Source organism: Apostichopus japonicus, chromosome 1 (genome assembly GCF_037975245.1).
Source record: "Apostichopus japonicus isolate 1M-3 chromosome 1, ASM3797524v1, whole genome shotgun sequence".
Lineage (NCBI taxonomy): Eukaryota > Metazoa > Echinodermata > Holothuroidea > Aspidochirotida > Stichopodidae > Apostichopus > Apostichopus japonicus.
Window position 1 is genome coordinate 10,254,902 of NC_092561.1, and position 15,159 is coordinate 10,270,060.

General features: G+C 38.4%; 1 protein-coding gene across 1 annotated transcript in view; it reads right to left on the reverse strand.

Moving 5' to 3' along the window:
• LOC139967078 (G1/S-specific cyclin-D2-like) overlaps window positions 1-13,212 on the reverse strand; it is a 31,841-nt gene extending 18,629 nt beyond the window's left edge. The window contains exons 1-3 of the mRNA XM_071970796.1: window positions 12,727-13,212; window positions 7,988-8,203; window positions 4,091-4,250 (exon numbers count right to left, since the gene is read on the reverse strand). Of these exons, the coding sequence (XP_071826897.1) occupies window positions 4,091-4,250; window positions 7,988-8,203; window positions 12,727-12,924 (574 nt within the window). The 5' untranslated portion in view covers window positions 12,925-13,212. The remainder of the gene's footprint in view (window positions 1-4,090; window positions 4,251-7,987; window positions 8,204-12,726) is intronic.
• Between the last annotated feature and the right edge of the window lie 1,947 nt (window positions 13,213-15,159).

Consider the following 15,159-nt stretch of genomic DNA (forward strand, 5'->3'; position numbering starts at 1 on the left):
CACTCCATGAAAAACATCCACAATCACTTAAAGTTGAGAACAATGATTTCAGAGCATCGTTATTATGTAATTGATTAATAAATTTCACTTTAGTCTTACAGAATTTGAAGGGGTGAATTATCGCCTACACCACCATTGTAAGACCATACCATTACTCACTCATTTTGCTTACATACTTTTTTTTTCAAAGTTTCAGCAAATTCAGCCACCAGTTCACTATTTCTCAGACTTTTTGACTCATTATGAGGACATAAAAATTACTATGGTAACAGATGGAACTGTATCTATAATCTCAACTACCCTGACAGAGACTTTTAATCAGGTGATAACGATGATGATGATGCAGTCTTATAGATGCACTAAGTTTGTTATAAACAACACTTCATTGATGGAAGGAGAAAAAGGTCTAAGACTGCCCCCCCCCTCGGATCATCATCCTTTTCAGGACCAAAACAAATCATAATGTAACTTCCTTTTGTTAGCTCTTGAAAGATAATGGCTTATTTCAGATAGCAAACGAAGTGAAAAGCCGCAAGGACTGACAGTTCTTCTTTGTAGCCTGAAAACCTGGCGGTGATAATGCAGAAAATCAATACAACCAGACAGATCAAGCTTTCCCATAATTCCTGGACAGTGTCCATTACTTTTGCTACACTGGCATTTGAAGACCACATGTACAAAACAATGGTTATTTCCTTCCCATATCTTCATCCTTTCCCGCCCTCCCCCCCCCCCCAAAGACATGCATGCGTGTAATGCAACTGCTATGTACCACAGGACGAACGAAAAAATGCTTAATGCATGTATAGTTGGACACCCACCCCTTCAACTGCTTGTTCAAATCCCCAGGGTTGTCTTTCTTCATCAACCAGCTCCCCCTCTCTCTCTTTGCTAAAATTATGCTTAATACATAATGTACGCTTCTAGAGATACTGCCTTTATCAACCAGCTCCACCCCCCCCCCCCCTTCTGTCTCTGCTAAAATTTCATGAAATGACATAACAACTTCAAGCATCAGAAAATCTTCCCAGAAAATTCCTTTGACCAATGACCATTTAACCATATTCAGCAAGAAAAGACAAATTCCTTCCCACAAATGAAGCAGACCCAGTGTCTTTCATTCCCCCTCAAAATCTAGACTCAAACATCCCAAATTTCTCTATGACCTGCAACGGAATCTTAATTACAGGCCGCGTTGAATTACAGAATTAAGACACAAACCCTGTCCATGTATTTGCAATTTAAAGGCCGCACTTTAAATTTTTAAAAACTTTCAAAGGAGTACATGAAGTTCAATTAATTTTGCAATACATATATGCAGAACCTTTTCATTTCTACACAGAATCCTAGTCGACTATTTTCGAAAAAGTCCTCAATCGCAGGAAAGCTATTACAGAACGCTTCCAACGAAATGTGTGCAACGTACACACCGTTACCAAATGATGTTTTGCCCCTTTAATGTGATGGAATGACTACAACTTTGGAATATTTGCTTCTTTTGGGAGTTTTACTCCATAAAAGAATAGTCCAGGGTCAAAAATTTGTTTTGATATTGTTAAAGAGGAACATAATCTAAGCATTCTGGTGAAATTTGGATTCAATTCCTATTCAAAGTTTTTAAGAGTTGAAGTTGCTGCCTTTCGTACCAAAAGTGAACTTGGAGCAAACAGTAGTGACGTCATAGTTACACACTGATCATAGTTACACACTGATAAAATAATGTTTTGTCACTAGAATGCTTAGGCTATGTTCCTCTGTCACAAATCAAAATGAAATTTTGACCTGGACTATTCTTTGAAGTTACTAGCACCATGGAAACGCAGTTTGATCTTTATAAGACTTCATTTACACTTTGTTAAATAACTTAAGTCTAATTTGTTATTAGAGCTGAAAGAATCTCACACAAACTATGCAGTCATCTGGTCTGCTAACTAATCATACAGGGATCTCCTCCCACTCATTTTACAATACATTTCCGGTCGCTTTTAATTGAATTACTACACGACACACAAGAGCTGAAAGATTTGAGGTTGGACTCTTCGCACGGCATCATGGTTTACCCTGTGTTGCTGCTATCAAAGAACGCTAGTGTACCGGTGCCCCAAGTATGATGCCATCGCAGGGATGTATTGGTCTTGACCATTTCTAACACTACCCCTTCCCCTAAGCCTCCCCCACATATACGTTGGTGTGGTGTGGCTCAAGCATGAATTCTTGGTTTTAATGTTCCCTGTTTAGATTTATTGTCATCCAGAACAAAGATAAAAAGACATATGGTTAATTTGTCCTAGCTAAACGGAGAAGACGCCTTCCGTTTTTTGTTTTTTTTTCTTCATTAAGAAATTTAAAAAACCCAGTAGTTTAAGAATAATACTACAGATCAGAGAAAGTTAGGATCGTGAACTATTCCCATGGTAATAACAACTGGAAAACACCGGACACCTAGCAAAAGTTGTACAGTGATACCAAAATAACCAAATCGTTTTGTGAAAACGAGACATTTAAGCTGCTGAATTGAACAAGAGCATTAACCTTTTTTTTTTAAGTTTTATTACAACCTTGAAGGAAAGAAATTCCTTTGGTCATATTACAGTTTGAAATAGACAAAAACTGCAATATATATGATCAGATTGGAGGTAACTTTCCTATTAACCCATTTGGTATCTTTAATGAGAAATGGAAAGCAACCAGGGAAAGTCGCCAAAGTCATTAGTCTCCAACATGCCCACGAGTCGAAGGCCAACAGGGGGCGATAGACTGTACCTCTCGGACAAAGGCAGAGCGAGTGCCTGCTCAACATGAGCTCATTGTGCGGGTTGTGGCTGTCAGGACGCAATGGTCTACAAAGCTACAGAGTACATTACAAGACAGGCAGCCTACCTGGGAAACGTTGAAACCACTTAGAGGAGATATGCAGCAAAAGTAACAGGTGGTTGTTAAAGTAATGAGAGGAGGAGGTCACTGGTAGCTAGATGAGAATGGGACCAGACTCTGTCCCCTATGGGGATGATAGTGGGGGCAAAAAAAACCTAAGGACAGTAAGGGTGCACAAGCATAGTAACATAAACTATACAGACACGGTGCATTCCACTGGAGACGATGAACTTAAAAATTTGGAGGAATTCAGAAACTTAGGGACTGACTCACCCCTTTGAGAATGATTCTCCGAAACATATTGCATGGTTTACCAATCTCTTAATATTTCTTAACTTTCATAATATCTAACTTGGAGCAACATATTTTGTTATTTAGTAGATCTATATTATATACCTAAACTTAATTAAGTTCTCTATAGTGTCATTTACAATTAGGTTTAATAGTGAACACATGGTAGGCTATATAAAATAAAAATATGAAGAACATCTACTTAACAGTATCCTATCAAATCACATGAGTGCAGGGAAAACCACTGGGAAATGATTAAAACAAAAACTTTCGAAGAATATTTACAAGTAAATTGATGTAATAGAGTCCCAGAGTACACATACCAATGACCAATGGTTCATTTTTGCATAGCGCCCTCTATTAAGTTGCTTCATAGCAAATGCTTGCTCTTGTTCATAACAATAAGACAAAGCTTGATTGTCAATTTGTCAAGAATATTATTTTCCCTTCATAGTTTTTTTGTTCATTCATGTGTCCACCCACACACCCAACACACCGCTTTCTTTTGCATTTCAAACTGTGCTCAATATAATTCAGTTATTGTAAAATATCTGTTTAGGAATAATGATAGAAATAGACTTTAAAGAACAACTTTACCCACAATCAAAACGAAAGACAAATTAAAAAAAAAATTCTCAGACCAGCAACTATCCTGAATTTTGGACATCAGTGTAAAACACTAACTTTCTTTCTAACTAACTCTCTAAATAACTTTCTAAATAACTAACTTTCCCTCCCAAAACCCAGTACGGCAAAAAAATTCATCAAAAGAACTTGCTAGTTCATCTTGATTCTAATAATTTCCTCACCTGCATGTTGGTAAATCTACTCTTGGGATTCTATTTTCTTTTTCAATGATATATTTTATCATATATTATTTTTACCAACTTTTTATGAAACAAAGAGCAAAAAAGTTAAAAATTACCAAAAGCACAGAGGGCCACAAATGTCTGTGCACATCTATGTAGATGATGCGCCTGTTTTTGTGTAACTGGTAGTTTGTGTAAGATCAGGGGAAGAAAGTCCTGTGGCGTTACCGCAGATAAATCCCACTTTAATGTGTTTAAAATATCAAGTTCTGTGTTCTGTAAAATAAGAAGAAATGAGTAAAAGAAATTGGTTAAAACACTTCGAACCATTTATATAATATAATATAACATCATAACGAAGGAGTGACCAGATACTTCAAAAATTTGCAAGGTTTTTTAACCTTGTGTGCAATTTGAAAATTTACCAATTTTTTTTTTTTTTATTCTTGAGCTTCTTTGCATGTAAGCAAATTGCTTCTTAATTTTTATGCGGACAACGACTGATAACGGGCCATCATACAACCACAAGATGTCAGTTCTGCAGTTACCTATTAACAAAAGATGGTGTGACCAGGCTGTGGGAAGGGGGTGAAAGAGGGGAGGGGGTTAGGGTACAACCTAATTTTGCTGCTCAGAAACTGAACCCACGCAACTTTTTACAGACTGAACAAACGCACAAAACAGAAAAGAAAGCAACGGGCATCATTAAACACAAAAGTTAGCTGTCCGTATCAAAGTTTAGCACTTGAGTCTTTTCAAGTACATTTTGACCTTCCGTTTCTACTGCATTTAGCAGGAGAGCTTCCTTCCTTTATTCTCAGCAATTGAATAGAGAGAATGTACAGCTCTAATAAATCTGACTTCATATTGTGAGTAAGTTTGTCAGTGGTTGGTAGTCAGGACAGTGGACACCCCACACTGCAAGTGTACCATGTACATCTAACTGACAACTGAGCAGTGTGTGGTATGATTTCTTCTGGTACATGAGAACCAACTGACGTATAAAACCTCTTTAGTACTGGAGTACTGTATAGGATATATACCTACAAAGTGCACTAACTGGTTCAGGTACCTAACCATACACCAAGTATTGTCAGTGCCAACAGATTCAACTCCAAATTCCCCAAAAAAGAGAGGGGAAAAACTTAGCCAAAGGTATTTCAGTTTCTGGCTTAGTTAACATAATTCAGATGTTGAGATGTTAGTTCATTGTATTGTATTCTAGGATGCTGCCTGCCCTTGGTGATATAATTTTTGCCATTTGTGCACAACATGGCCATTTTGCCCATAGAGATAATTGCTAGAACCAGTTACTAAAACTTTCCAGTCTTGCTACTGTTTCTCTTTTCATCAAATGGTTACAACATTCCCAGAGATATTGCTTCTCCAAGGGAAAATTTTGCTGATCACAAAAGACTCCTCAGGTATATTGCCAGACTTCTTTCATTTAATTCCATTGATCTTTCACAGTGTAAAGCCAATTTGAACTATTCAAAGATAAGGGGTGAACAGAGGTCCTTTGAAGAGGGGGTCCACCAATGTGCCTGGACTGGGCCTAGCCAGTTTAAAGGTCTATTGTGATGGCCATGCAAACAAGTCATTTCGACTACTACTTTGGGGACCTGGTAACACAGTTGAAGTGACTTATAAAGGAAGGCTTTCCCAACTGCTTCTGTAATCCTCAAAAGAAGTCAAAGTGAAATCAATATTTCATTCTTTTGTCTCCTTGGGGTCACAAACCTCACCAAGGACTTTCTTCAGAGAAGGTAACAACTAAGAGAAAGTGTTGAGACCACAAGACAATTCTACTTTTTCCTCCAAGATGGTTTTAGCTCAGCTGATTAGCAGTGTGTTTAAGATGATTTAAATGGTTGTACCAGGCAGGCAGGCTTCTGGTAGATCCTTTCTTATGTGTGAGTTGTTGGTTAATAGTAATAATGGTTTAATTTTGTGAATTAGCACTTATAAGTAGCTTATAGTTTAACCACGGATTAGAAGTGTTCTTTGTAAAGATCTCTCTGATGCTGTAACTTAAACTCTTTAAAGCTGATTATCAGCCATATTTGCAAACAAATAAGATGCAATTTGTGGGAGGAAGAAACAGATTACATAAAAGGAAAGAAGAAAAAAAAACTCTGTGAACAAGCAAAAAACACAGTAGGTTTGAGAACTTGTTCTAGAAATATCAGGAGTGGATAAGCTTCTTTTCTTTTGAGATGGGAAAACATCAGATGCCAAAGTATGCTACACAGGACAGCTGTATCAAGTTGTAGGCTTAGGATTATTACATTACCTGCCTATGATGGAACAATAGTCTTTTGTGAATTAAGTTGGTTACTGAGGATTTGTTCTTGTTACATGTGTAAGTAGTTAGGGCTATTCCTTCAGAATTAACACATTGATCGACCAGAAATGCAATGCACTATACACCATCACTCATGGTTAAATACCAATCATTTAGTAGATAAGCATACAATACACCCCCTTATAACTATTTAGTGTTTCAGGTGGCTAATGGTCACATAATTAAGTGCTGCAAATTTAACCATCAATTTATGGTACAACATCTCACTACTGCTCTCTGTATATATTTCATTTCAGCCTTTCATCCCATTTCTTAGTGTCACAATTTCACAAATATCCTTAATTTTTGCTGTGCAAAGGTTTAGTGCAAGGTTAAAAAAACAAAACTATTTTTTGCATGCATGCATGTTTTGCTCACATCCACTTCTGGGTAAAGACAAATGCAACGTTTTAGGGATTGATATATAACCAATGCTATTGCTCATAGTTTTCTCAGGATAAAACTTAACAATCTTAATTAATATTACACTAACCATTCCTGGAACTTGTGAGCATTGGGACAAACACGCAAAACACGCAAACACCCACCCCGCCGCGTGAAAACGCAGCTTCCAAAGTACACAGTGCAACGACCTCCTAGTTTGCCGAGGTACGCACAAAAACGAACCAGGGAGGGCGCGCGTTGAAATTTCCTTTTATATTTCCGCGTGAACTTCCGCGCGCGCGGCAGTAGTTCAGCCAATCACGTTTTCACGTTTCGGTAAACAGGAAACGTTTAATGTAAACATTTTGTTTGTATCATGCAATGTTACACTGATTTGAAGGATGCCAATGATTACCACGGCCCCATATCATACAATGCACTTTTCTCCTACAGGTTGTAGTACGTAAATATGGAGAGATCGCTTGGCCGTTGTGATGTTATAAATTTACAAACATAAACGATGGACACTAGCTGTAATGTACCATCACTTTATTTAAACGATTTGTCAGCGGATGTACGTACATCTTATGATTCCGAGAATCTTGAACCTTACCTAGCGTAAGATCCCGCCCGCCACAAAAAAAGCTAGCAAGATAAAAAAAATTCCCACCACATTACGAATGCGAGCAAACCTAACAAAGTGATGTAGCCACTCACTACAACAGACTAAATCATCCGCACAGGTGAAACGGAAATGAAAAGAATAGCCCGTGTTATAACACAGACGAAAGAATTCCATTTTACACAACTGCATGTCTGGTTATTTTAAACACAAGTAATGTTGAATACCAACAATATTACCACCGTTTTAATTACATACATGCTACTTGTCATCTTTCCCTCTACGATACAATGTACATGACTAAATGACCAAACATATGATATCTAAACATTTTTACCGCCTCTCAAACAGATTTTCTGAGGGTTGGTGGGATGATAATGTGGATAAAAATGCAGGGTTATTCTTTTTCTTTCTTTCGACACAGAATTGAGGCTACCTTTTCTGCATTTGATAGTTCCTATCTGTGAAACCTTAGTCAGAATCTGCGGAAATGGTAGGTCTTCCTTATGGAAGTTTCTTTGGCATTGCCACGGTAACAACACCCCAGGTGCCCTTAAAGTGCTGTAGAGACTGCATAAACGATAAGAAAAATATGATTTTAAGTGTTTGAACGCAATAAAGAAATAAAACGTTTTAAGAAACTCGCAATTGATTTTGACTTACCACTAACTGTTCCAAGGAGATGGAATTATCGGTGTAAATAACTAATTTTTCCGCCGTCATCGGGACAGTTTCTTTAAGCTTAGATGCCAGAAACATACACGCGACACCGACTAGTTGGAATTGAAGTCTGCTTATTTTAACACTTGCCAGATATCTATCTAAATAATTAACCGCTAAATGGAATACCTCTTCTTCACATCGTTGTTCTTCACACACCTGAAAATGGAGGAGAAACACAATATTTGAGGGAAAAACAAACGAAGTATTTGCAAAAGTGATGTAAGTGTCAAGTTTCAAACGCAAATGGTTTAAAGGCTTACGATATAACGAGGAGCCCCTGACACGGGATTTGAGAATGGGGGTGGAGGGGGGAGAGAAACGGCATCAAAAGTAAAGTGATGTTGAAATCGTTACATCACGCGCGAGATAATCATTGTTTTTGAGAATTATTTGCCAGAACCTGACAAGATCGTCATGCTGCTTAATTCAAGTAAGTACAGGTGAAACAAATTAAGTCTCAAATTTCTACAAAATTGGATATCTCCTTGCTTCATTGTAGCAATTTTAGCCGTTCTGTATATAATTCGCACCCAGAGCAATGAAACACAGCAACTAAAATTGCCGAAAATAGTCCCCGCCATATTCATCATGTAAAAATAGATCTCTGCAAGCTTTGACAACGATTTTCGCGGGTTTTGCATTTCTGCATGGCGCGCTTCGGGATATTGTGACGTACAAAGAACAAATGATTTCACAGGCCCACATATTAGTACAGTATAGTTTAGTAGACTGGTTGACATCCAGTAAATATTTTATAATGATTATCGCTTTTTTAGGTTTGCGATTTTGTCCAAAAGGAAATATATTTGCTCTTTGCTCGTACTTAACATTTGAAACGAACTGGAAAGTTGCAACAGTAAAACGGCTGACGCCGTCACTAAAAGACCTGATGGAATCGCAGATCTGTTGAAAAGATAGACTACCTCAATTTGTTGAAATATCGTATCAAACTCACTCCATCCCCCCCCCCCCACTCACTCCTCCTCCTTTACCTTACATTCAACCTTGCGTTTCGATTAAAACGGAACTGGAAGTTGTAACAGTAAAACGGCTGACGCCGTCACCAAAATACCAAATGTATCTGTTGAAAAGAAAAACTAGCTTAATTTCAAGTGTTCGTTGGAATATCGTACCAAACCCGACACTCAATCCAACCCCCTCCCCCCCCCCCCCACCAACACCTTTAAATAAAACATGCTTATTGCATACCGTGGCAGCTGTGTATAAAAGGGAGAGGCAAAGAAGAGATTAAAGATGAAATATTATAGTTGTCGATCTCTGGCATCAGAAAATCTACTGTTCACACACAGTATTATTCAAGAAACAACACCGTCTAAAATGCGCTGACTGTTCTTTAAATGCGCTTGCAACAAGGTGCAGTAAGACTAGGGAGTTTTCCCTCCACATTGTTCCAACCCGTGACGGGCCCCCTCGTCCGAATTTATTACCTCTTTCCCTTGATTGTACTTCGAATTTGGAGGGGGAGGGTGGGGGACTACTAATGAATTATTTATAATAAGGGCACAAATCTACTAATCTATCAAAATCCACGCAGTTACAGCTTCTTTCTTGATTTGTTATTAATTTACGCTAGATTTGCTTTAAAAACATTTCTTCTTTCTCAGTAAGTATGGATATAACTATCACCCACGGCTACCACACCCCATTTCTATTTGTTACGAAACATTCTCTTTGATCAGTACTTGTCATGAGAGTTGCAATTTCCCAAAAAAAATAAAAAAATTGCTGACATGTGTTAGTTTTGATTTTCTCGAGGATTAAAACGTTTGTGTTGATATTAATTTAATTACATATACCAAAGCACATAGTTTATGCCAAAGTGCACCTATATGGCGGAAAATCCCAAGTTAACTGATGTAACACCTCCAACGTCGATCGGGGAACGATCATTATGTACCGCTTCTCCCGTATAAGGAAGGTTATCAATAATAACACTAAAATCAAGGGATAATACCGATTATGTTCAGAAACAATTATCGAACGTTATGTTACCAATCAAAAGGAAATGATCTTTGTTTTCATATTATATATTAACTGTCTGCTTCACTTGATGAAATTACCATGATCAAGGGCAGCCACACTGCCACAACTAATAATAGACCCCGGATGCACGTTTCGCGCCAAATAAATAGAGCAGAAAGAAGCGCGCGTAAAATCCATGGATGCCCAGAGAATTATTCTTTTGTTCACATATTAATCATACAGTTGACAATATTAGTACATAGAACTACACACCGTATACTTGTAAGGCTGTCTGGGCGTGGCTCGTTGACCAAACGAAAGGAAACCAAAAAATTAGACAAACGTTCGTCATGAAATTTAGGATCTTAAAAGGAGGGGGGAGGGGGGGTACCAAAAACGTCTGTCAACAGCGCATAATCAAAACAAATGTTCACAATACTGGATATAATTTGTATGTAAAATGCATTTCTTTGTGGTCAATTTTGATATTATTATTATTGGCTTTTATTCTAAACAGACAGCCAAGCTTGTCACTGTTTATTATTTTCTATTCTTATTATTTTTTTTTCGTAATTGCCATTCATGTCGGAGTGACTGTCTGTTAATTTAAATGTTTCCCCTATGTCCCGTGAAGGAAGGAATTAAATATACTAGCGATTCGTGAAAAGGGGTTTTCCAAACATTGCTCTGTTAGCCTGATGGTTTCTTGTGAAGCACGTAAGCTATTCGAGAGCTTAGTTTCAAGTACAGACAACCAAGTACTCACCATACACTCAATTGCCAGCCTAGCAATAAAAAGAACAACATTCCCCTAAAGTGTATTTTAACTATAGGCGTTATAATTAGCTAAAGGCTTTATTAATAAAAGTTACGTGGCGAAAGTAAAAGTACGAGCAACAGGCTTGTAACTTCCAAGAAAAATGTCATGTTATAACTTAGACTAAATAATATAAAAGCTTAGACAAGTAAGAGTCAGAAGACTGCAGTCTCTACGGGCTGGCTGGCTGGCCAAAGAGAATTTTGCGTAAAGAAAAGGATAAGGAAAATATCCGCATTCTCTCATATTTGTTCTAAATGCGTTTAGATGAATGTATAGTCTATTATGTCACGTGATCGTGATATCCCTGGGGCTGAACACTATTGGAATACTGGGATAAAAATGAGAATGTGAAAACGCAAAAATTAGCTTTAGGCTGCATATGTTCTGGCTTTAGAATATAGTGTACGTAAAGGTCATGGGCGAATCGCAACAGCTTGTAAGTAGTATGGACACTATAATGAAATAAAATATGCATGCTAGCTTCACTACGCATCTTCCCGACCTCTGCGCCCTTTCCCCCATCTACCCATCTCCTTCCAGCGGCGCCCATGACCAACATGTCCAGGGGTGCAGAACCGCCGCCCCCTCCTCTGAGAAGAAATTAACATCATTAAATATATAGAAATATATGACAAAAGAAAACGGGGAAAGAATCGGAATATAACTAAGCTTGTAGTAGAAGTAGAATGTGCTACATTTCTCGTAAATTTTACGCTAAAGAAAAAAAAGATTGCGCGCGATTTGCGCACATAAAATCTGTACCAGCAGAACGCATGCGCGGCAGGCCTAGGCTAAAGAACTGAAATTTTGGTTGGCCGAAATCCCATGACTTCAGAGCCAGTCTTGAATTACTGTACGTTTCCGACCAAATATGTTATTGCTTTTGGGACATTTCACTTTTTCAACAATAACTTCAAACCAGGCGTAAGGACCTGCACGGTGTAAATGAAGTAGCGCGTAAATACGATGACAGACAAATAATTCCAATAAAACGAACAAAGCTTAAAATACAGCCGTATCGATGCGTAAATAGTAAGTTAAATGGTAACATCAACACACGTGTACTACTAACTGATGAAAAAGCAGTTGAAATATATAACAAGCAGTTGGAATATTAAAAAAATTGAACAGTGACGTAGTACCTAAGAAGTTCACGCAATCCACGTGAAGTAAAAAAACATGTTAGAACAATACCCTTTGGCCCTATATCCCAGACATCACACATATCATTCTAAAGGAAGGCTACCTCAGTAATGCAGTAACGATGTAAGTTGTTACGTTACAACAAGCAATGTTCTAACGCACGAGCCTACATCACACGTCATGGTACGTGGTTAAAACATATACCCAGTACAACGAGTATGGTGTATGGTTGCAGGTATACCCTCTGTACAGTGACACAGTACACTATACTACAAACTCGACGCAACCCACACTACGTACATATCAGTACGTATATCAGTTTAGTGTACTGTCATACAAGCCTCATGTACATCGTTTCCTCAAAATTCAAAAAGACTTCAAAAAATCGTTAAATATTCTGTGTTCAAGCAAAACAAGGGAATCAACCCACCAAAATGTTGCATATTTTGTGAACTTTTTTGTCAGACAACTTTCAGTTCCATACAATCTAAAAATAAAATTGCTTTTAGGGGAAAATGCTGCCACTGGCAGATTGTTAGGCAAGACTTACAATTTTGCCGGTTTATTTGGTGGATTTTTTAATATATTGAAAATTACGAAAAACAACTTAAAAAGTGCTCAGACACCTAGTTTAGGGATTGTTTTATGATTATAAAATATATTTCTTATTAAAAACTGCCAATAAAATACATTTTTTCACAAAACTTGGAGAAGAAAAAGTGTTAGTGCGTACCTCAAACATCCACTCGACCACCGTTTTCCGCATGTTTGGTCTAATGTCATCTTGAAATTTGTTGGCAAAATAGTCGGAAGCAAGAATATAAGGTTCCTCAGCTGCTAAAAGGTTTTCCATGACTCTTTTGTCGTTCAAAATAGTTTTATCGGGAAAAGATCGGGGTACTGAGTCCGTTTCCAAACACAGCAAAGCCATTGCCAGTTAAGCTCACAACAAGTGGTTATAAATTCCTGAATTCTTAAGGCGTCGGAAAGTTTGAAAAAACTTTCAAATTAAGTTTCCTCCTGAATATGCGAGAAGAGAAAAGTATATTTAAAGCAACTTTGGTCAGAGGCGAGGCTAACTCGGCACTTAGGTGGTCTAAAGGTGGTTTTTTCTGAAAGTCGACCTTACAACAAGTTGAGTTGCGCCTGCACTGAACTCATGCAAAATTTCCAGGTTACATTGCGAGTCCGTACGTATTGCACGTATTGGTGATCCTCTCTGAATATTCATTAAGCCAAAGCAGACATAGTGCGTATGGTACTGACATAATATGGTATATATACCATGTACAGTTTTCATTGGTTGTTAACTTGTCTATACTTATTGGAACCCCTAGTCAGAGCCGTAGCAACAAGATACTAGTTTTTTCGCGGGCCTAATACTCCTGTTCGATGGTACGTCACAGTAATTATTGACCAACATCATTTTCTTTAGTTACGGACGGCTTAGTTACAAGACGCTTAGACTGTTTATTGAAGGAAGACTTTGGGACAAAACTTGTAGACCGATACTCTTTGGCAATAAGTAAAGTTTCATCGAAAAATGAACATTTTGAACGCTTAAATTTACTTTGGTAGAAAAAAAGCTTTTACTTATTACCGCTTGGGTAATGCGCACTTCAAATGTTCACTCACATTAGTCTGTTCGTTTAAGTGTGAGTAGTTGCTATCTCTGTCTTTCATCGGGGGGGGGGGGGTGCTGTTAGTGGCATCCTTTTGACAGAGGGGAGCGGTCCACTTTGGCTGATGGATAGAATGCCATGCTATTCGTTCTTTCAGTCCTAAACATCACAGCATCTTTGTATAACAGTGATAATTTTAATGTAAAGACCAACTTGAGTTGCCCTAAATCTTAAACAAAAATAATAATTTAAAAGTCATTTCCCTTTATGATTTTCGTCCTCCCTTGTCCCTCGGCCCCCTCCCCCACACACGCACGCTTAGTTGTATGCATATACTTTGCACTGAGAGAAAAAAAGGTTGCCTATATATCGAATGGCTTGCGTTCAGTGATGTGATCAGGAACTATGACTACCGGTTGGGTTGCAGGTGACAGGGCAAGGGGGGGGGGGGGTTAGGGACGGTAGAGAGGGGCAGGCCGGGTTACCTTGGTTTCGGAGTGCACCAGCGATAGCATTAAACGTACGTTTGCCAAAATGACTACATATTTTATCGATAAACGTGCGTTTTGTAATTTTCTTGTCTAACCTCCCTTATTTTAATAGCTATTGTTCAAGGATAAATTAGGGACACATTTGCAATCAGTATTGTTAACCTGCAACGACAGCAGGATATGTCTTTACTTATGTTGTGGAGGGAAATTACAAAAAAAATATTCTCCCACTATAGTGAGGAGATACATTACTTTCTAAAGCCACGCTTGGGTGGGTGTGTGTGAGAGGGTGTGTCAGCCTCTGATCAGCCTGGCTCTCGTTTCAGCGTAAATGAAAGACGCTAAGGGGATCAGTACAATGAGAAATACGTGTATATATAGCACGATTATGACTGAGAACTTGTTAGTTGAATGGTACAATGCATCCTTGCTCAGTTTCTGAGAACAGATGAATGGATAAAAATGCTGTGCTGTGATCGTACAGAGCTTAAACGCCCCCAGATTTCAACATGTGGTTATTGTATCGAGATGTTTCTCGCAATGCTACGTTATAAATATTACAGCAACATACCTATAAATACTTTACTGTCAGTATCTATACCGCATTGTTCATGCCAATGCGGGTATTACGTATCATCAGACGGAGGGGTGGGGTCGGGGTGTGGGGAGGAATATACGCCACGCCGCGGAGGTGGTCAGGGGATTACAGCAAGTTCGGGGTCCGTGTAGTCACTGCAAGTGAGGCCCGGGCAATATGAGATTAAATAGAATGTGTTCTCAAATTCATAATATAAGACTTCAAAAAACGGAGAGGGACCGGTGACAGCTTGTCCCGGGGCCCGCCCAGGCTGTCGACGCCACATGTGCATGCTTAGGCCTACTGACTGACACCCCGTTTCGTATGTTAGTCATTAATCGGCGCTTCGTTGATAAAACCGACGTATATTAGTGACTGAGGTTACTTCAGTTGTTAAGTGAATTTTGCGTCACTATTACCAAATGAACACACAATTGGATATATAGGTTACAGTACCTCTCGGACAGTAGTCTCAT